A 23,939-nucleotide genomic window follows, 5' to 3' on the forward strand; every position below is an offset into this window, starting at 1 on the left:
CAACGACCAACCATCACAGACATACCTTTCCCCCAAAAAGCTTCTCAAGCCAGGATAAACCAGAAGAAGGGAGCTGCAAATGCACAGGGATAACAGGGACAAAATTTCCAGCTGCACTTAAGCAATAACCCTCATATACTGCCATCAGAATCAAAGGAAATAAAATAGAGACATAAAGTATCTCCACAAATCCCATCCAAAATACTGATTCACTACCAAAACAGAATTTCTTTAGTTAGCAATATTTACAAATAAAATCAGTGGCAAATAATGTTTCGGCCCTACAGAAGAGGTTGGAGAACTTGTCATCTGTCAACAAGGCTTGTTGCCAAGACACCTGAAATCTAGTAAACAAGGTACAGCAACAGCTTCTTTTAGCTACAATGAAATGCAGCCTAAATAGATTTAAGACTAGATGTAGTTCCCTTCAAGGACATGATCTTTCTAATATTCTCACAAAGGTTTTTACATGAGTCAAGTGAAGAACACATCTATGTAACAGCAAAATTGAATTTAAAAATCAAATTTCAAATCGTACTTTAAAAAAACCAAAAGCCAGATATCAAGTAAAGCATAGCCAGCAAAGGAAAATAATTAATTGGTTGCGAGTTCCCAAGATAAGACATCACAGAAAATATGGTCTCCAAAAGTCCCAAGTTGAAAAATAAAAAAATCTTTAAAATAATTTAATTATGATAGCATACAGTTATGCTTATATTTATTAGATTTCTTGCTTTTCTATATGTCATCTTCATAAGCCAACATGAGATACTGCCTGGACAATATTAAGTAGCCAATATTACAGAGAGAGTAGTTTGGGATAAAGATGTTTCATTTACAGCCTGTGTTTGCTGTTTTGGCTTCAGTAATTTTCGTACACACTTAGCACTTATCCAACTCTAGCCACAAAGTGGTCCCCAAAGCCCTTGAAACGAAGAAAAAGCTGCCACTGAAACCTTGCCATTATATGACTGTTTACAGCCCTTACATACGTATAGTTGCATTAAAACTCACTATAAAAATTGTAGTGTCCAAAATCTACCTGATTATAATAAAATTCTCTTATGAAAATCCTGTTTACCTATTGAGGGCATAGATGAAAAATAGACTAATCTGTTCTTGACCTAAGAACAATTCATTACTCGTAGCATACAGATCTCTCTTTTTTAATTACAATTTTTCTTATCATTAAAAACCCTAATAAACAAAGACTTGCAAAAACCTTGCTGAGGCAGTTTAAGGCATTATTGCCTTCAGCTGTCTATGCCACCCCTTCTGTGGAGGATTAACTGCGTGTAGTAAAAGCATAAGCAGAGGACACACACACACTTCAGCCACACCAGCGTTCTCTGCGTGCTAAGCTGCCAGACTGACCTGAAACAACCAAGGAAAGAGGAGACGAGGCGAGGTGCAGGCATGTTTCATTCTGCTGCCAGAACGGTAACAATTCAAACCACTACGGGTTTAGTCAGTGAACATGACTCAGGTTTAAATGGCATGTTGTACTGAGACCTACATGAATCTCAGCAGGAAACAAGGGGGTATACACATTCCAAAGTGACACAAGTGTTTTGTATTTGACAATCCTCATTTAAGCACAGACGTGAACACAGAGAGAAACATAGTGACGTAGCAGTAAACTACCAAAATAAGTAAATAAAGGTCACTCGATCTCAGTGTTTGGCCCCCCCAAAGCCACAACCTCTCCTGGGCTCATTAGATGCAGTAAGTTCATGAAACAGATGAGAGGAGCAGTTCATCTGAGGGACGGTCAGCTCTTCTGCCTCAATACACAGTTCCTATATTTGTTTCCCCACAATAAAACAGCTAATGAGAATCTGTATGCTATAGTCACTTAATAAACACCAAAAACCTGTGCGTTCAGCAAGTGTCTTTCCTAGGTCAGAACAAATTTGCCTATCAGGGAGAATATCATTTGTCTGTTTACAATTCTAAATTTAGATGTCACACAAGAAGAATTTGTAAGTATTACATGCACAAGCATAAATAACATTGGAGAGATCATACAAGGACTAGAAACCCTCATCTGGTACAGGTATTTGAAGACTTTCCTACCTAAAGTGTATGAAATTCAAAGTAGTACGTGTCCCACAAGTAACTTACTTTGTTCTCTCCTGGAGACACTCTGTTATACTTTCCCAAAACACTACCCTATTCTTCATTTAAATATCCCATAAAATGGACTTCTTCCATGATGAAAAGAATTTGTGCTTATTCAAATAACTTATAGAAGAAGGGAAAAAAAGACAACAAGCATTATCTATTTCATTTAAAGAACATGAAGAAACAAAAAGCAATGCTGTCAAGATGCAGAAATGCCCTCGCATGATTAATGCTGAAATCTCTGATCTTCCCCTTCTTAAAACCTTTGTGTTTTGCCACTTTTTCTAATACTGCCGGTTGTAAAATTTAGATTGCGAGCTTTGAGGCAGGGATAAACAGCACACACGAGAAGTGAACCTCTCTTCCCTGATACTGCACTTACAAAAGTTTCACCTAAACCACCTTTTCTTTGTTCAGACCAAGTCACACAGTGATTAAAACGAAAAGCCTTCAGCATTGCTGTCACATTCTTCTCAGGAGGGTTACGTTTGGCAGCAGTCAGCATAAGACTGTGATAAAATCCCAAAGATGTCCAGGCATTTTTACTGCCTGAAATTGCTTTTCCTAGACTTCTGTCAGTGCAGCTGAAAGCACTAAGGTTTCTTTATATTCATCCTACCTTTCACAGTACTTGGACAAAGGAAAAGTCCACAGAAATTACGGATGTAAAGTGAGGGGTTTTTAGTATTTTCTCGAGGCTGTGCTGGGGCACAGAGCCATTAACAGCTGCTTCTCCATTCACATACTGTTCCCTCAGCACTTAAAGCCCATGGAGCTCAGAGGATTTTTCCTATTATCCAACTGAGAAAGGAATCATTTCATTTAAGAACAACTGGAAAAACCTGTGAGTAGGAAGCTACTCTTAAATATCCTTCTAAATTGCTTTCATCCCACTAATCTACAATAATGGCATAGACTTTTGTTAACAATTTTGTTAACAATTAAAAATGCTTAATGACTGCAGAGATCTATGTATAAATTCAGCGCATAATTAAAAAAAAAATTAAACATGTCTATGTTAAATAGGGGAGAAAAATAATCAGGTTTTACTTGAACTTTGTATTTGGTTTAGCAAAAATCATGTAATCTTTGGAAAATACTATCTTTAAGCAATGTTCCAGGCAATGCTGCAAGTGACAGCAAGACACTACCTCAGTGATGCTTCCATTTCTGGAAAGGCCTAAAAATTAATCAGCATCTAGTTAACAAAGTAATGTTTGGTTTTGCCATTCACATGACATACATAAAATATGTTAATCAAAAAAACCAAACAAAATAAATCTAATTCAGTTCTTTAGTAGAATGATGCACTACTCCAGACATAGAACAGCCTAAAGAGAGACAGAGGTAACACGGGGCAGGGATGAAGTCAAAGGCTTAAAGTTCCCCTTTCAGTGACAGTGACAATAAAACTGTAAGATCTGCAAATTAGCTGATCCTGGAGGATGGCTGGGGAGGCCACTGCCACCTTCATTGACATTCTGCCCGCAGCGGCTTGGATTGAGAGATACAGATCCTCAGCATTCAAACACCAACATTAAAAAAAAATAAATTAAAAATCAATATATTTATTCATTTGGCTACAACTGTAATATGGAAAGATTAAAAATAGTTTCAAGTTGAGAACCAACTGTGAGATAGTATTAAATCTGATGCATTTCCCATCAACTCGATATCCTGTTGCAATAACTATCTTTTGTTTATAGTTAAATTTTTCATATGCAAGATGAAATAGCTAATGAAATAACTAATCATTACATTGATATACTTTTCTCTATGGCCAATTTTTAATATTGACTGGTAAGTTATTTTACCCCAAAAAGGACATTTTATTAGTTTTGCTGAGCGTGAAAACTAAGCGTGCTTATGGATATTCAGTTGTCAAACACCAATGAATTAAAAATAATTGTAAAAACAATATAAATGATATTTTTAAAAGGTCTTCATAAACTGTATCTATGAAATGTGGCTCAATAAAGCAAAACACTCCAAACTTTTCAGTAGAGGAAGTGCAAAGATTCTGCACAAAAATAAACCTAGCATGATACCTCATGCTTTCCCAAGTGCAATTACAAAATGGATTCTTAAGCTGAAACAGGGGAAAAAAAATCTTACTCTAAGACAATAAGTAAACTTTTAAAAGACAGCATTGTGCTTTTCATTACTACAGTTTTCTTTCCCTTTAAAGAATAGTATTTTAAGAAGAAATTCACTTAGCCATTCCAGAAAATAAGGAAGCACATAGAATTTGGTGAAGAAAAGATTACTTTTCTAGTAGCGCTTTTGCTGCCATTACACAATGTTTTTGACTCTTCCTTAGGCTGAAGAGCTTCCAAAAATGGTAAGGCAATCGACCTCAACATAGTCTGTTACACTACAAGCATAAGTATTCAAGAGAAATGTTAACAGCACAACATAATCTACCTGCACAAAGGAGCTTTATATATCTCTATTTGTTTTGCTTACCTATTAGACATATCTCTTCACTTTAACCTTTTTATTTAATATTTTACATACGTTTTCTTCTTATAGCTACTACCTTTTTTTTCTAAAGGAATCTAAAGTTTTAGTGACTCCCTCAATGTATCTGTATATGGACAGACTTTATTACTACCTGTATTATTAACAATGATTTTTTCGTGTTGATTTCTTCAGTTAGTATCTGATCACCTATTTACTAGGAATTTCATAAATCATTAAGATCTTTAGGCACATGAAAATGGGATATGTACTCCAGATACCAGCTTTACAAGTCTCATTCTTTGATCAGATTTTCATACAAGAACATGAGACTATATAATGACAGAATGAAAATCAAAAGTGACAGACTGGGTGACTGGAATTTCTATTGGACTTTTTTAATCCATTAAAACATCCAGCCTTATAATTTTGGAAGAGAATTTAGCACCAGCTGGAATCCTCAGACAGCATTAGTAAAACAATAACAAACCTCCCTCAAATAAAATTTTAAATCATGAGTTTAGAAAACACTTTAAAAAAAATGAAACACACTTACTAAATTTAAGAACTCATGTGACTGACCACCAGGTCAAATCCTGTCATCATGGAAACAGCAAGAAGCAGCGCAGCATTTAACTCTGCTGAGGATGCTTAATTTGATAGATTCCAGAAGGCCAGGAGACTCGGATTTACAGGGAACAGGCTGAAGTGTGACTTTACAGGAACTGAAATTCGGGGTCCAGATAAGCAAATTAGCATTCTTGCACCAACAACATTAAGCCAATGTTTAAGAAACAAACCAAAAAAAGGGGGTGGGGGTGGGGTGGGCAAAGAACCTAGGAACCTATGATTGGTTTGCAGGGTATTGGATTTCTACTGTATTCTCTCCCTCCAACGACAGCCCGAGGAAAAAGCAAATGTTCAGTTCCGCATGACAACTCCACAAGCTCAACACGATGGTAGAGGGAGAAGTATTGCTAACTCTGCCCTTTAGGGCAAGAAGCTGGTGGGCTGGTGAGTAAACCTTGTGCTGCAGCCTCTGAAGTGAAGCTCTCTTTCTGACCTACCGTTTGCAGGCAATAAAGCTTCAAGTTGCTGTACATAACTCCATTTGCTGAGGTTATACAAGCAGGGTTCAACTAAGGCACTACCGATACAAAAGAGTTAGCTTGTGTATTTCTACCTATTTGTAGTTACAGTACCATGCTAACAATGCATCTACTGGCTCCAGGCTGTGTTTAATAAAAGGCTAGTTCAACTATAAGCATTTTCTAGCTCTTTTCTTGAATTTCAGGAGGTCCCATAGAAACTTGTTACCAGGAATGCCAACAAAGCCCAGAAGCGGTAACCTGCCAGCTCTGGAGCACAGATATAAAACTACTTTATTGACATGAAACCAGCCCTGTGAGTTGTGAGAAATGAGATACTTCATTGTTCCTTGTCTAATTCTTGCATGCTGAGGACCTACTAAGCAGGAAATAATGACAAAATAACATTAATCCAAGTTGTGTTTGTAAGAAGAGACAGGGTTACACAACCTTATAGAGCAGCAGTCAGCCAAAAAGAGCCTTCTGAAATAAACAGCAACTTTTCAAAAGAAGGCAGCAGACACATTCCTGTAGACATGGAGCATTATGAGATACGTGCAAAGAATAGGGTTCATTTTTCCGTAATATCTATTGGGGCTAATTGTCAGCAACAGCTCAGCTTAGCTAGAGGAATGTTTCAAGTCATATTTCAATCTGCTTTAAAGATTGTGCAATGCTAGAAACTGGTATATAAACATTTAAGACAGCAAGTAAGCAGCTTTGGGGCTTGGATTTTAAATTGTTCACTCTTGAGTTCTAACCCAAAAGAACTTTCACAGAGAACAGAGCGTAACATCAGGGAACTAACGCCAAGGCTGGTTTTGATATACATAATACTACTTTATTCCATTGTTTCAACTTTCTTACAGGTTTAAAAAATGTACAGGGGTTCAGAACCACCTCAACAGAACAAAGAATACATAATTAAGGGAGATCTAGAGTCAAACCACAAGTGTGCAAGCGTGGTTAGCTTCCATTACAAAAAGTAATAGGCACAATCTTTACATATGCATTTTGGTGAAAGAAGGAATAATAGTGCAGTGTTAAAAGGCACCAACAATCAATAATTGGGCCTTTTTTAAAAGCCAATAACCATCTAAGAAAATTACATTTGGTTCAAAATAATAATTTGAATATTTTATTGGCTGGCATGCATCTGAACCCCTGGCAATTTATTAGACAAACCTAATGTGCGCCCTTGCAAAATAAAAAAGATTTCATCAGTGGACCTGAAAATCAATTCAGTACAAAAGGAAATACTGAAGCTCTTTGCCTGTATTTAATACTAAGCTGTCTTGTTCACCTCATCCGAGAACACTTGTCTAACAAACAGCTATTCAACAACCGCACAGAAGTATTTCTCTTAAAGCAAGTGTAATTTTTTAATCCTATAGCACTGACCTATTCCATGTGCTATGAAAACATTAGGCACAGACCACAATTTACGTTTTCTCTAAAAAAAATACAGTATGTGCAAGCTAGGTTCACACAACGGATTGACAGCTACAACAGTAAGCTATTTAGACTTCCCAATTTTCTAAGCAGTGATGCACACTACTGTGTGCAATTACCATATTTGCATTAGGATTATCTGTGTAGCCAATAACGGAAAAGCTTTAGTACACCCTAAAGGACACTACATTGATATTGTGTGCTAATTTAACAGAATCAAGAGAATGAAAGATTGAAGAAGTCATTGTACATGGGCAGCTGCAGTTACCCAGCCAGCCAGGAAGGGCTATTGCTTTCTGCAGGAAGAATGGTTTCAAACTCAGTTTACCTCATAGGTGCCCTCCAACTAAACCACTTGGACGCAATGGAATCTAGGGATGCACAGAATGGAAAAAAAGGGGAAATGAGAGGGAGAGCTTCTGTGAAAGTTGTACCAAAATGTGCCATTTTATCCAAAAGCATGCCCAGTGCAGGTTTTACGCATTGCGGATTGTTTGTACAACTGAAAATTGTACAAGATGTGAGCAGAGATAGAGCTGATTATTAATCTGCAATATCTACTATAGTCCTCAGGTATATAATTTACGGATAGCCGCTTACTGTGTTGTTGTTTCCTCTTAAATATATTTAAATTCAGAAGGCTACAGTATATTCTGACACAAAGATAGTAAGACAACTTTTCTACAAGGGGGAAAATATAAGGTAGTAACTAACCAATTTATTTTATGAGGAACCTCCTCTGATGTGGTAGTTATTTCATGCCCTTTAGAAGATTTTTAGTTCTGACTTTCTTCATAGTCTCTGTCGAATTGCTCTCCTCACAATTTCACAAGAGCTATATTCAAGTTCAGTGACCCCTCTTACAGCAGCCTTTTCCTTTTCCGCAATCACTTTTAAACTCACTCTAACATCATAGCAAGCTATTCAAGTAAACATTTCTCTTCTGGCAAGTTTCCAGGTACAGCAAATACTATTAAAACTCCGCGTATGATTACATGCGCTAGTTTTCTTTAAATGGAGCAGGAATTAGCCCGTTTTCGTGGTTTAAGGTCCCGTACATCCCTGTCTTTTAAACACATACAAGATGAACATATTGTCTCTGACAGTCTCCGCAGTCCCAGCCTGAAAACGCTGTTGGAGAGGCTATAAATCACACAGTTGCAGAAACTATTGCTTATAGCAAGCCACGTTGTTAAGAAGGAAAGTGCTGGGTTTTCCAACACCCTAGAGCTCTCCAGCAGAAAGTATATGATATAGGGGAGCCACAGCATGTAGAACACACTGGTTATCCGAAACAAAACCATGGCATAGCGGCGATCGGGGCTGTGCCCAGTCTCCCCAGCAGCATCCACTTCGTGGCTAGGAAATCGAGCTCTCCGATCATTTATCTCTTTGGTGTGCTGCCGGCAAATTTTAAAGATGTGGAAATACGTGAAACATATGACAAAGGCAGCAGGAGCATATAGTAAGCACACGATAAAGCCAGTAAAATAGGCATTAGTTAGCCAGGAGGTAGCACACCATTCAAAAATATCTCCATGGTAACCAGGTTTTCCCCAACCAAAAAAGGAAGGCAAGAAGATCAGACAAGAGTATATCCAGATCAAAATGATGCAGATTCTCAAGCGACAAGGTGTGACCAGTTGATTATAGGAGAGAGGCTTTGTTATAGCGAGATAGCGATCCACACTGATGCAAGCAAGACATGCCATAGATACGCTTTTTAGCACAGAGATGATATATCCAAAAACTTGACAAGTCAAGGACTCGTGGACACCTGTCGAGTAGTGGAGCAGTGACAAAGTAGGAACCAAGCAGCTAACTCCAACAAAAAGATCAGCATAGGCCATGGTCTGAATAAAATAGCTGGTGGTATAATGATGCAGAAGTGGAGCACAGTGAAAAACAAATATCACAGTTAAGTTACCCGCAATAATTAAAAATGTTAGCAAGACAATAACAACTGTCTCAAGGATACAGATGTCAACTGCATTGTAGTGACCAAATCCAAGAGGGCAGGAGAGATGCTCAGATATGTTCATAACACTACTGCTCATATTCAGAGTCCTCCATTCAATCCATCGTGACTGGTTCATGTTTTGTGATTAGGGAACACTGCAATCTGAGCCTTAGTGAGCAGATGACCTGCTTAACAGCAGCTAAACTCTGCTTCAGCGTCTCACGATCTCTCTTTGTAGACACTGCCAGTGCTTACATTTGAGAGGATTACAGTCCCATAGCTGTTGATGCCTCCTCAGCATCAGTGCATCACCTGTGGCACACCTTAGCTTTAAGGAAAGAAAGAAAAGAACAGAACAGAACAGAACAGAACAGAACAGAACAGAAAAGAAAACAAAAAAGCCAGAAAGAGAAAGGCCACTGATCAGCTCCTCCAGTGCTCTTGACCGATCTTTAGCAAACACAAGGCACTTCTAAAACAAACAGGTACTGTGAAATATGGAAATAAAAACTGACAGAAGAGAGACATTAATTTCCCAGGGAAAGGGGAATCTCTGACCGCTTATTTTCCTGAGAAAGTAATTTACTTTGGAATATAATAGGGTGAGGGGGAGGAAGGGAAGGAGGAACTCAGTACAGCTTAGGTTTCCTGGACCAGCAGTTACTGGAGATAATCTTTTTAATGTCTCAATTTAAATCACAGACTGACTGGAGAGTAAAGGAAAGAGTTCATCATCTAATGCTGTCTTTTCTGGCTCCATTCAGGAGATGGTACTCCATCTTATCCATGCTATTCATTGGTAAGGTAAGGAAAACATTTTTGTCAAGGTTAATTCCAATAGACTCACCACTGTTTGGGTATGAATAATGAATTTTATTTGGAGGGAGACGGGTGGGGGACAAGGCAGATTTGTCCTCTGACTCCCAAGAAAGAAAACATACATCTCAGATACAATGAGGAAGATCGTGTCTGTTCATTTAAAAATGAAAATAATTTAAGAATGGAATTTGGAGACTTATGTCAATATTCACAATTCCTTCAAACAGTTATAGTCCATTACAATTACTAATGCCAGAAGCACAATTCAAGGTCCCCACAGACAAAATAAATCCTCTTGAATTTAATTTCAGCAATGGTAATTTAAAATAATCATCTTTGGAAACTGCCATAACTGCTACAGTGGATCAGTACCCAGGAGTTCATAGGTATATCCATGATATTGCTCACCTCTGTAGCAACACCTGAATCATTTCACAAACCCCCATACAACGAGAACAGAAACTTCCATCTGCATTCTGCTGTGAAGCTAATGAAATGCTGATTTGACTAGAAAAGCTGCCATTGTTTACTACTCCATTATTCTGTTATTCAGCTTCATCTTCTATGTAGTTTTAGGGCTTCTGTATTTATTAGACAATCAGCATCATAACTAGTTTCTTTAAAAAAATGTTCTTCTAATTGCAGGACATTACCTTGTTCATTTTATTTGCAGTTACGGAGAAAGCAAACGTTAAAAGAAAGCATCTTCTGTGTTCAGTTTTACGTAAATGCTTGATTAGTTCAGGAATCATTAGGCAGGTAATTAATTGTACGCAGTCTTGCTTTTTGAAAGGCCCCTAAAATGTTAAAACCATCTTTAATCCTAGAGTTCCTGAAACTAGAAGACTGGCAGTGGGAATTAATGAATCCACATAAAATGATCTCCAAGGTCATTCAGCTATTACGCTAGCGTTTGCTTTAAGTCTCTTTAAAAGTACCAGAATCTCTCTGATGTTTTTGATAGTCCTTGCTGCATCTTCAGGAAGAATTTCAGATACTAGAAGAGAAGAATTTTCAATGCTGTTGCCGCAGTTTGAGGGAAAGCGTTCTTTTTGGAGTTAATTTCCAGTCGTGCATCGCCACGCTGTACAGAAAGTCCTTCTGGATTTTATATCATCCCAGAATATTTCCGGCTATTCATTCCCTTCCTCTATAAGCAGCAGAGCACGTATAAAATCACTACTTTCTCCAATTCTTTGTTAAAGCAATATAGCGTTCTGTCTCACCTACAGGCATCCTTACCAGCCGCTATGATGAACTGCTTGACAGGGGAGTCCTAGTTACTGTGGTGCGGCTAGAGCTTCTGTCGCTATTTCTCTCCTTCCCCCGTGAAATGACTGCTTGCACCTGAGTCCGCTCCTCCTCCTCCTCCTCCTCTCCCCCCCCCCCCCCCCCAGCCGATGCAGACGAGCCGGGCGCTGGAAAGGTGACTGCCCCCCCCCGGCCCCCAGCCAATGGCCGCGCCGCGCCGCTGTCACTAGGTAACGGCTGCCGGGCCGGGCCGGCGGCGCCCCCCGCAGCGCGGCGGGGGAACGGAACGGAGCGGAGCGGCGGGGGCAGCGCCGCGCCCGGCCCGCGGGGCACGGCCCCGGTCCCGGCGGGGAAGGGCTGCGGCACCGCCGGCTGTCGCGACCACTGGCTGTCGCTACCGCTTACCCCGCCAGCCCCGTTAAGCTTCGTAGGGCCAGCAGGCAGACGGCTGGAGAGAGACACCGGCGGGGGCGGGGGCGTGGGAGGTGCGAGGTTCCAAGTCTTGCGACCTGCTCGGTCAAACTGCTGAACTCCAGATCAATGCGGGCAAACCGCGCTGAATGCCAAAGAAGTAAACAACGTTTGAAGCCCACAGGACGTACACCCAAACCTTTAAATCGGGTCTTTTATAGCGATAGAGATACATAATTTTAGAAACCGCCATCATCACCGAACTAAAAATGTTCAGTCAAAGTTATTCTCAGATCACTAATTTCACATGCATCTTTTATACATTGTCTGCAAATGTTTAGCTTGGTAAAATATTTGCCGTGGTTCAACACGGATTTTCTTGTCTTGCTTAAAAGACAGAATTACCGTCCCCTAAAAATTAATTATTTTCATACTTAAGGCAGATTTATTTTAAAACTCATCCGCAACTGGTTTCAACACTGTACCAGTCTTTAATTGCTTCAACCAATTGCAAACATTGGTTTAAATACAAATACTTGTGAGTAACACATTATTTTTCAAAGCACAGACTTTTTAACCCAATTAACCAATCTCTCTATTCATGCAAATGGATGCTGTTACTCCCCGATTAAGGAGTCAGAACTTTTGTTTACTTCATGCTTCCTAAAAATAAAACCAGTAACAGAAGTACAATCATCAAAGTTATCTTACATACACACTCCATACGTCCTTAGACACAGAGAGAAACAGCAAATTTACATACCAAATACCAACCACAAAACAGTATTTTGGGCTATAGATCACCAAAACACGTGTCAAGAATGGTATTGGAGGCTTTAGCAAACCAAGTCATTAGAAACTACAATGATTTAAATTCTTTTAGTTCCAAGGCAAACCACAGGCAAAATTTTAATAAGCTGCTGCTGGGTTAACATCTTGTTTTTCAGCATAGCCTGGAGCAAATATTCAAGTCTGAATGACAAGTCTGTAGAAATGTGAAGCAGCATAAAATGCAGCAGTGTAAGTGTGATTTGCAGTAACGATGTGTGATAATTCCAAATTCTTCCATCGAAGGATTAAAGAAAAAAATTAAAATCAACTCCGATACCTCAGAACTGTAAGTGGCTGCGACAACAGATTTAATGACTAAATTTAGTCCCCAAGTACAGCTTTAAGCCATCACTATCCATACCACGGGCAGAACAATAGGAAGCAATTTTTACTCCTCCTCTTCCCACTCCTCCTGCGGGGGAGGAGGAGGAGAACAACAGTGTGCACAGGCATGGCAGCAACCAGTACTTTTCCCTCCTCTCCCTGGGCCAGTTTGAGGTGGGCACCAGAGAAACAAAGGACCAAAACATCTTAAAATGGATGTTAGAAAGCCTCAAAGACACAAGGGCATGTTAAGTAAGCAAAGGTAAAGCCTAAAATTAAGTAGACCACAGAAACTACCTGCTGAGTGCATCCTGTGCGATAAGGTTTGAATATTGATAACTACTAAAGCTTCCAAATGTTCCAGAGACCAGTCACCTTGCTAACAGGTCAGATCCAGCTGATGTTACCAAAACGCACTACCTATTACTGTGTGCACAGAGCACTGAACTCTGGTAGCAAGCACTCATGTCAGCCAAATATTTCAGGTGTTGTACAAGAAATCCGGATACTGCTAAGCAGGTAAGAGGTAACAGAAAAATCAATGGCAACCTCCGCTGGTTGGTTTTCAATGCAGGTAAAATGCTTCCCTTTCATCAATTACAATTAAAGGCACAAAGTGATTCAAAAGTAAGGCAGTTTGATTGCTTTCTTTGTGGAAATATGAGCAGGCTTCCTTCACTACCACAAAAAAACCAGTCATGCTGCAAGCTGCCAGTGGCTTTATCACCTCAGCTACTCCCAGAGCCCAACTCCCAGTGGCATTTTCTAAGCAGCAGCAGTGCAAACTGCAACAGATCAACTGCACTAACTTGTACTGTATTTTACGTATATTTGGAGGCAAGTGAAAATTTAAGCAGAAATCAGCTAGTCCTGACGAAACTATGCAATTACAGACAGAATTTTACATGATGTGGCAATACTGCAGTGTTGTATCAGAGGCAGCACATTAAAAAGCTACATGGAAAAAGTTTGCTATCTGTAAATTAGAGACACATTAGGGACTCTGGCACAGTTTTAAACTAAATGTGCTTCAGGACTTTTTTTTTTTATTTGCACATAAACAAAAGGAAGTGAGAAAGAGAAAACAGTTGTATTGGAAGAATTTAATGGCTGTCACCAAGGCAGTGTTCTACGTGGTGCATAAATTCCATAGCTGGTTATGTCCAGCAGAAGGACTGAGCACTCTTCTTCCAGATGAATAGAAGGAGCAATTCCACACCTTTTTTATAAATTACAGCAGCTAGAAACAACAGAAGTTACCATCCAAAACAGAAGACTCACACCATCTGATCCTGCTGAAAACAGAGGAGATGTGGTAGGAGCTCAAGCTTTGAGTATGAAAAGAAAGCCTGTGAAAGCAGCGGTGATGTGTGTGACCCTGTAAGGAAATGAGATAAAGCTTTGCAGACAGAAAAAGTCCATACAGAGGTATATTTAGAAGCTCCAAGCAAGGAAACAATCTATTACTCATTTCTTCTGTTTGGAAAGGAATATTTGTTTTCTAAATCTTTTTTGTGAGGCAACAGGACTGACAGAAGCAATTCCTGCAATGCACAAAACAGCATCTCAGTCGTACCACTCATTTCTAGATTGAAGTCTTTCAGGACTTTGTTAAAATATTGGATCGTCAGCTGGATTAAATGGACAACAGTAACTTCTGTAAAATCTTTTAAAAAGACATTGATTAGAGCAGCTGAGAGTATGGGATGAGGAACACAGCAGTTATTTACTTAGATGCAGACCTGAATGACAATGTTGATATACATACCAGCTCCTTAGCTTCCTTTCTTCTGCCCAACTCCTTTTTTGTTTTGGTTTTTCTTTTAAGCATTATTTTCTTTTATCCACTTTCTCCTTAGCCTATAGAACAAAGGTGTTTCTTCAGTTTGCTTTATTTTTATCTTAACTACCTCTGGCATTTACTTGTCCACCACATCATATGGAGACCCTGGTTTTGTTTTTAATGCCTCCAGAAAAATTCTGTTCTATAAAGCTTGCAGCTTGTAGTGCAGCTTAAAGAGGGAGAAGAAGAAAAATCAGTAGTTGCCTTAAAAATTTTGTGTGTGTGTACATGGTTGGTTTTTTACATCAGACTAGTGTTTGAAGTTGCTCTCTGAAGCCATAATGGTGCTGTATTTAAGGCAGAAATCAATTTTATTTTTTATTTGGAATATAAAGCCTCTTCCCAAAAGCCACCAACTACAGCTGTCTATTTAAAAAACTGCCATGAAGAGCTCTAAGCTTACACAGAACACACAGGGATTTTCATCTGAGTACAGGCATATAATATGAGATATAAAAGCCATACATATATATGTATAAAAGCATTATTTTTTCTCAAAATAATCTTAGACTTCTTAAACACTTTATGTTGGAAGGAACCTCTGGGTATCAACACCCTGCTCAAAGCAAGGCCAACTCCAAAGTCAGGTCCAACGCCAAATTTAGGCCAGGTTGCGCTGGGTCCTATCTAGCTGAGTTGTGAACATCTCAAAGGATGGAGTTTTCACAGCTTGTGTGGGCCTCTCTTCCAACATTTAACCACTCTCACTGTGACTCCCAGTATCAGCTCAGAATTTTTCTTGTTGCAGTTTGTCTTCATCATCACCAAGACTAAACATGCTTGGGCCAGTGCTAAACTCCCAAAACTGTTAGTTCTCAAGGAACTACAGTATCTTGTAGAAAGTTTAAACCCATGAAATATTTCTTTACCTCATAGTCTTATTTATCAGTTTTGCTATCACACATCGGTTTCCTTCCCTTCTCCCTCCCACCCCATGATCATAAAGAATGCCATAAATCATTTTACAATGCTATGGCCCACATACCCGTGACTGCAATAAAGATCAAGTGATAGGAGTTACACAGCTACATTTTTGAAATGCAGTGCTCTTGTGGAGCACTTACCTCACTGTTACAAGAAAAAATTATCCCCAAAGCCTACCTAAGCCTTTTCTGTATTAGAGGCAAAACTGAATTTGATGGCAGCAACAGAGTAGGTTCTATAAGGTAGGGAAGAAGGAAGGGGCTGTTATAATTTGGAGTGGCGGGTGGGAGGAGTTCAGGTAAGAGGCTGGAAAGGGACAGTATCTTTCTAAAAGGTCAAGGTATGTGAGGGACGTGGAAGGGACCTAATGATCTCTTTTCCTTTTCCTACTACTCCAGCAGGCTCTGTTTCAGCCTGCTCCTCTCCTGGACTCACAGCCCCAGTCCTTTTCCAATACTGTTTCTAATGAGGCAAATATTAGCCAGTATCATATAAATGTTAGGTAATTAGGATGCTGTGATGCAGAACAAGAAATTGGCAAAACACATTTTTTTCTGAGTTGTGGTGGATCTGTAGAGAAAGATGGGCATTCACATTTGCAAATTTATTGTGTGGTCCTTTCATGCTGTTATTTAACAATTACATCAAACACTTCCAAAGTTTGAAATTTTTAAATTAGCTACTAACATTATTCATGTATTTAATAATAATTAAGCAAGTTTTCAGAGTAAATTGCTACAATGTCCCTTTTTTAATGTTACTGTCTGTGATCTCATTAATTAGATGGTTACTTTTCTGAATTTTACATTAAAGATCATTTTTCTTCAGGAGGAGCTTCCCTCAAGATTATATTGATGCTCCTGTGACAAATGGAATTCACTTTACAAGCTCAAATCGGAGCGAAAAATACCACCAAACTTCTGTGCCTCAAATCAATAGAAATAAAGCACCGTGCAATAAACTATCAAGAACTGAATTTACTTCAGGGAAAGGCTGTGAAGTCTAATGAATGGTGATAATTAGCATTTTTCAGGAATTAAACATAGCATTTGCTTTAAACAAACAGTACTTAAGCTACAGAAGGATGCTGTTTACTAACCGACCACGTATGGTAAGAAATGCTCCAATATGAATGAAAATGGACATTGGAAAAACAAGAAAAATGTCTCAGGATGGTATGAAAAGCAAATAAATAAAACATGTGTCCTCAGACAGTTTCATGCATCTGCCACTAAAACTAATCCACCTGCTCTTAAACTAGCAGTAGTTTAAAAAGAAAAGTACACTGGCAAAAGAATACAGGCTTACCACCTACCACTGCTCCAGGCATCCCGATGGAGGGCCCTGTTATTTGCATTGCTTTTCATTTAGCTCCTGCTTTTGATTACATGATTAATGTTTAGTTAGTGGTTTGTGAAAGCATACCGACAGTCTAAGGAACATGCATTTCGTTCAAAATTGTCCCTCTGCATTTCAAGTACTATAACAAACCCACATCCTATCCATGCAGCTGTCCTAACATAAAACATAGCCTCTATGCATTGAAGTACATTAGAGTGAACGGAAATGAACTAGCTATTAATTACACTGCTTTCAAGAGACAATTAAAATTTTCACCTGTTAAATCACAGGACAAAAGATAGCAATTAAGAGAACTGTGAATGAAGAAATACTGAAATGTAGAGAATAGTCTGAACAGTGCAGGTAGTATTACTCTTTCTTTTCCTGTGGGAATAATTTCTCATATTTTATAACAATACTTAAAAGATTATTTTAAAACTGCATTCATTTAAACTTTTTAGAGGCATGTTTTGACATAGTTGTGTTTTTACTTATACTTGTATCTGTGTCAAGCCAGGAATTACATTCCATAGATATTGGTATTCTAAAGGCATATGACAACTGGGCACCAAGAAAGTGTACGTTCAAAAGGATTCCCGCTGACTTGGCAGAAGCATAAGCTCAGTCAGTATTTGTAGTAATTCCATTTCAGCAGAGCTAGAATAACAGATTTTTAAGGCTACTACGAAAAAAAAAAATCCCAAACACTATTTTCACCTACTTTGATTTTTCATATACCGGAAGCCAGAGTTCTCTTAAACTACAGTATGACCTTTTAAAAGGCAACAAATTTTGATTTAATGGGTTCAGATTATGAATAATTTATTGTAGCCTTGATTAGGAAACCAAGTTCTAAGGCCTGTGCAAAAGCAACTACTAAGGTACGAATACAAGGATCAAAACCATATACAACTGTCAGTCTTTCAAAATCGCAAGTTTGGATGCACCACAGAATAAAGCTGAAGTACATGCAAATGTGATTTTCATTCTTCATTGCCTTTTAAAACCAAACAAAACCAGTTGCACCCAATATTATTTCCTTAAATTCTCCCAAGAGCATCACTTCTATTTCATCCTCAAAGCATTCCTCAGAACAAAAAGCCAAGGCCACACATCCATAAACTACTGTATGATCAACACTGCATGCGCTTCCAAATCCTTCTCCATCTCAGTACCATACTTCTGAACATCACAACGGCAAACCTGTATGACAAAAACCTCCCCACCGTAACCTTTGGCAACTTACTTTTAATCTGTGCTGAAAGCTACAAGACAGAGAACATTCGTGTGCATAATTTATCTTCTTCTCAAAAAAAGTTTAAAACCCTTCAGAATTATCCACTTCACTCCAATTGTCTTTTCTAAAAACTGTTAACTGGCAGCTACCATTATGTGACAAATTCACAGACATATGTCAGAAAGAGATTCAAATCCACTTTTCATGCATGCAGCTTAGGTTAAATGGTCACAGTACATTCTCCCAGAGCATCTAGTCTAATCTAGACGGGCTGGCTGGAAGCACGTGCCTAGTCACATGGACAATTTACGTTTTGATTTGCGTACATAATTGGCACATTCCACCCTAAACTTTTCCTTTAATAGATTTTTTAAAAATAGTGCTTCCTCAAGGAGACAAGGGGTGGCTCAGAAAAACACCGATCAACTAGGATCGTTTAGAAGAAAAAGTCATAGCTTCAAATGTTGGTGTAGACAAAAATCAGTTAAGAACTAAAGATTCGTTATTTGTTTTAGTGCAAGATCTATTGAGGAGCAAGTGGTACTGATCCCAAATTTGGACTAGTAAATCCAATTCCACTATTTCTTGAGAACAATAAAGCTGAAAACAACCAAAGTAAATTGTGAATTTTAGAAGACTATCTTTAAACAAAGTGTTACTCAGTATTACTATTCTACCATTTTTGTGAAGAAATGGGAAAGAGGAACACGGAAAGGATATGGCATGAAAACTATTTATAAACTGAAGTGTGGCACAATTTCTTTTTATGGATTTTAAGCTCAGCTTCATTTAGACCAAATTTTCCTCCCAGCTGGAACTGCTGAAGAGGAACTGCTGAAGAGGTATCACTTTTATTCTCTTACAGCATGGAGTCTATATCAGCACACACTTGCATCAATAACCATATATGCGAAAGGACCAGGAACAGCTTCCTACCAAGAGCGGTCTAGAGGGAAAATTTTGCAAACACCAGCAGTTGAACTAGACTCCTGGCTAACTCACAGACATGGAACCCAGCAACGATAGATGTTTGGAAAAGGCCACTGAAAGCAAGAATTACTGATTTTTATTTTTTTCACCAGAGTTAAAAATTAGCTAATTAAAATTTATAACATCATCTCACATCTGATAACTATGTTTCAAGATTAATAACATTTAAATACATTCAACTTCCAATAAGTAGCAAATTTTGTTGTAATTTACTTCGATTGTATTAGATAATGAGGACATTTATATTTATAGCTAGAAATTGGCACATGTAAAATGTTATGTGAGCTGAGAAATTATATTCTTTATTCAAGAAGAAATATCAAACCTGACATTATTTGCCATCTCTACGAAAAAACTGAAATTAAACATATACTTTATCAGCACTAAAAATAGGTTAAATATAAAGACAGCATTTTTGAGATCTACAAGTCCTTTTGGAAAGGACACTATCAGGGAATATAGAAATCAAGTCTATAGCTTAAGTTCATGTCCAACTTCTTTCACTAATATTAAATTCACACATAAACCTTTCCCCTCTGCTCAAATTTATGACTTGAAGCTAAATGTCAATCTCGTCATTCTTATATTTTAAGATATATCACATATAACTGCCCCAAACTCGGCATATCAACACACTGAACTAAATACTGGCCTCTAACAAATTGACAGCATGCCTGGGAAGGGCCATACGGGAAGAAATGGAAGCACTGGGTCCTGCCTGCTATATTTGCATAGAAGGATGCTAATGGCCATCATTTTTATATGGCCACTAGAATTAATTTGGCTTGAAAAGGCACATAGCATGTTTCCTGAACACCCTTCTTCCCAGCATGTCTGTAATGTCTGCTGCAGGAACAAACTGAGCATAATTTACTCTCATACTTTTAATGAAAGATAAGATAAAGAATGACACGACAAAAATGGAGTTACTCCCTGCAAAACTTAAACAGTAATCTTTAAAGCAATCCTACAGTAAGGAAAAAGAAAACAACCAAACAAACAGAAAGAGGGACAGCTTTCAACAGCATAAAGAAAAATGCTTCCCATATGAATAGCAGTTGCCTAAACCTTATTTATAGCCATTCCATATAACAAAATAAAGATATTGGAAATGACTCTCTAAACAGTTATGGTTTTCTAATATACTAACTACAACACATAAAAATGAAATCCCAACAGCAATTTTCTACAAAGAAAAAGCTTTATACAGTGATTTGCATTCATTTTTCTGCAAAAGTTATGAAAATACTCAGTAGTCAAAAAACTGCCATAGAAATGGAATAAGACTAGATTAAAAAAAAAAATTATTTTTCAGCTTACATTCTAACCAAACTGCTCACAGGGGAAGAGCTTTGCTACATTTCCTTCCCCCCCCACCCAAGAAGGTTCTTTATAAAACAAAGCAAAAAAGTGAGGAAAAAATGGTTACATTCAAAAAGCTATATTTTATTGTTATGGCAACTGATATGCTAAAAATAAAGAAATAAAGTTGTTATGGCAACTAGAATTTTAAAGGCAGTCAAAAGTAGAATAATCAAACATTCTGCTGGCTTAAAATGTAACGTCTATGACTCAATTTTCAGAAAGAGCTTCAGAGACAAGTAGTGGTTGGGGTTTTTTTGATTCTGCTTTGGAGATCACAATTAGTACAAGTTTCAGAGAACTCTACAGAGTACAAAGGAGGAAAATCAAGGTGAAGAGAAAATTAATCATTCAAAATTCTCACAGTCAGTAGGAAGAAACACACACCTTATGCCACTTATTTAATGTTCTGGCGACCTTACCTAGATCCATAAAATGTATCAACTTATTATTAAAATAAACAGCAATAGGACAGTATTTATGTCAGTCATCACAATGATCGAAAGACACTATATAACTAAAAGTTACTTAATTATTTTAAATTAAGTACTCAAAAGTTAGGGAATACCAAAATTCATCTGTCTGAGGCAGCAGAGTCCTGCCCCTTCATATGTATGGAATTATAAAGATGACTATAATTACAAGGTCATAACTTATTTAAATTTCTGATACATGCTTGGTCATCATTACAGGGCTATACAAGCACTTCCATGACAATCTTGGAGAACTCGCTGTCTCCCATCCAGCACTTCTCAGATTGTCAAAATAGCTGCTTTTATTAAAAAATTAACAGAACTGTGTGCACTGTGAAAATTCCCAAAGCCCAGACTCAGATAAGCCTTAATTAATACTAAGCAAAGTATTTAACAGATACTTCAGAGAATTTTGACTAGAAACAATAACTTATACTGGAAATATCTGCAGGAACCACGTATGTGGCATGTGCTAGCATCCCAGTATAAACTAGTATTTTAACACAGTATGTGCCTTGTATTTTGTCTTCGCTGCTGTTAATCAAGGTTCCTACCAGCGTTACTCATAACTCTTTTCTGACCCATATGAAAAGTCTCTCAGCCCAGTCCACAAGAGCTTTCAGCATGCAGGAGTAGCATGGCCAAGAATACAGATCAAAGTCAAGTTCCTCCTTCACTTGTACTAAAGGGAAAAGAATCAGATTAACTTCTTATTGCAGCACAAAAATCAAGAGATGTACACTGGAAATTTAAACAACACACAAAGGAGTGCAGCAAGGATAATGCAGACAAATTTAAGTATATTTTTGCAGTTTTGCTTCCCCAGCCACAGTATTAATCCTTGAGGCTAGATACACAGTTAACTCATTCCCTCTTAAGCATCACATGAAGCCACAGGTATTTCTAGAGATGCAAATTATGTAGGAAAATGTTAACTAATGAATCTGTGACAAAGTCAACAACTTCTGCAAAGGAAACTCCATGTACAACGGTCACTATACATAAATTTTCATCAGTCAGGATAAATCTCAGACATATGAATATCAAGGCTTTAAATCAAAGTTTCAGAAGTATTCTAATACTTAGGCTAAAAGAGCCAGGCTGCGTATTTTCAAGGTTTGTTGCTGACTCAGCCAGCTACTGAAGACAAAAGATATGCTGTTCTGAGCTTTCTATGAAATTAGTTTCCTCTTGTATAATATTCTAAACTTAATCAAGTGCATGGTTGCCTGAAATGCAAGTCTTCAAGTTCAAAGCAAAGGTGCAGCAGTCCAAACATCACTGCACTTAACTGACAGCTATGTAAATCCATTGCTTGCATTCAGCATCTGGGGGGTCACATTGCTTGTTATATCATGTATAGCCATTCTGCTGGAATATATATATATATATATATGTATGTGTGTATATATATATATAAAAGCATCCCAACAGAATATTTATTCTAACATTTGCAGGCACCTTTTATCCCTAACATGTGTTTCTATATTTTCAATTTTCCATAAAAGAAGAATTTGAGAGCAAGCATTTTCCTAGAAAGGCAAAGGAAATACTGGAAGGTGTGACAACAAAGACCAAAACTGCTTTCTGAAATTACATTTACAAATTCATGAAAGAAAGATGGCATCGTTCCAAAAGGTACCTCTAATTCCTTTGCCATGTAGGTAATAAGAAGCATACTTAATTAGACTACAATGTTACGTTAACCTAACTAAGGCTATCTACCTCAAGGCTCACCTGAGCCTCATTTTGAGGCCATCAAAAATGGCCTCACCTGTCCTTCCTGCCCTGCCCCAGCTATACACTCCCATCTCAACCCTTACACCACACCTACACAATGAATCAATCTCATTGCTCTAACAGAGAAATGGGGGGAAGGAAGTTTTCTAAATAAAAATTTACAAATTACGGTGATGTATCAGGTTTGCAATCGCTAGATAGAGTATACCGAAGAGACAGAACACGCAATAAAAGAAACCTCTTCTGGCAGGCACACAGCCTGGATAAGGCACAGCCTGAAACTGCACCACCCCATATACAATGATTTGGTTTTAAATTCGGGCTGTTTATTGTATTACCTAGTCAAAAAAAGGTTGTATTTTGAAACTCGATTGCTTTTGAGAGAAACCAGCCATACGAAGATGGCTTTGTCATATGCAGCATATGATTAAAAAATGTGAAGCTCCATATCATCAGTATTCAGTTGTCAGTTTAAAAAACATCTGATGAAAATTCACAACAAGAAAAAAATTCTCAGCTGCCAAAATATTTGGGTATGTCTACAGAAACCTACATAAAAGATTATTAGACAGAATATTTGCACTAGCAGACTACAACTGATCTCCTTTTGGTTAGTTTACCTCAGCAGCTGCAAATTTGCTTGCTGATAGGGGAAATTACTCTTAATTGGTATGAGCATACTTATCACTACAAAGGGAAAAAAATGTTTAATGGATACAAGGTATAGAGAAGATCTATAGGTCTCTCATCTCTTCTGAAGTGATTACTGTAAAATGTACTTAATACTAGCTCAGCCCCTCAGAAGAATATCCTAAAGAACATATGAAAAATATTGTCATTTGGGGTTTTATCACAAAGAAGTCATACATAAATTAAGGTAGCAAAAGGTATCAGAATTCACCCCGATATTAAATTCCAGTTTGAAATTGAGTGATGTACTCATCACTTATGTATGCTTTAATTGTTCTACATACACAGCTCAAGCCTGTCATTTTTGTTACTAATTTCAGTTATTGTGAATTGCCCATTACTAGCTGCACACTGCTATGGTAAAACATGCTGTAATAAAATGTTGACCACCAGTACTGTTGTTAACAATGGCATTTTAAGAGACTTTAAACACTAACTGTGATTCTTTGGAGAAATTAAAAAAAAGCTAGATATAAAGTATACTTCTGGATCCTTTGATTCTTATGTTTCTCTCCAAGCATTTAGAGCTCCGTTTAATTCTTACAGCATCAAACATTAACATATTGAAACCAGCAATTAATAGTCCGGAGAAGGTGGTTTGGTCTCTTAAATAAATGTA

The 23,939-nt window shown here is 37.9% G+C and overlaps 2 protein-coding genes across 2 annotated transcripts in view; both read right to left on the reverse strand.

Annotated features, from left to right (window-relative positions):
- The window catches only part of RABGAP1L (RAB GTPase activating protein 1 like), a 265,155-nt gene that overhangs the window by 163,976 nt on the left and 77,240 nt on the right, over positions 1 to 23,939 (reverse strand).
- On the reverse strand, positions 7,210 to 11,274 carry GPR52 (G protein-coupled receptor 52). The gene is made up of 2 exons (XM_052801838.1): positions 10,312 to 11,274; positions 7,210 to 9,412 (listed from the first exon to the last, which is right to left on the reverse strand). Exon 2 carries the CDS (start codon positions 9,218 to 9,220, stop codon positions 8,135 to 8,137), a length of 1,086 nt encoding a protein of 361 aa, XP_052657798.1. The 5' UTR covers positions 9,221 to 9,412; positions 10,312 to 11,274; the 3' UTR covers positions 7,210 to 8,134.

The sequence above is a fragment of the Harpia harpyja genome, chromosome 11 (assembly GCF_026419915.1).
Source record: "Harpia harpyja isolate bHarHar1 chromosome 11, bHarHar1 primary haplotype, whole genome shotgun sequence".
Taxonomy (NCBI): domain Eukaryota; kingdom Metazoa; phylum Chordata; class Aves; order Accipitriformes; family Accipitridae; genus Harpia; species Harpia harpyja.

What these genes read in the sequence shown, in the direction of transcription:
- GPR52 (XM_052801838.1), bottom strand. Translation starts at nt 9,220, where the DNA reads ATGAACCAGTCACGATGGATTGAATGGAGGACTCTGAATATGAGCAGT.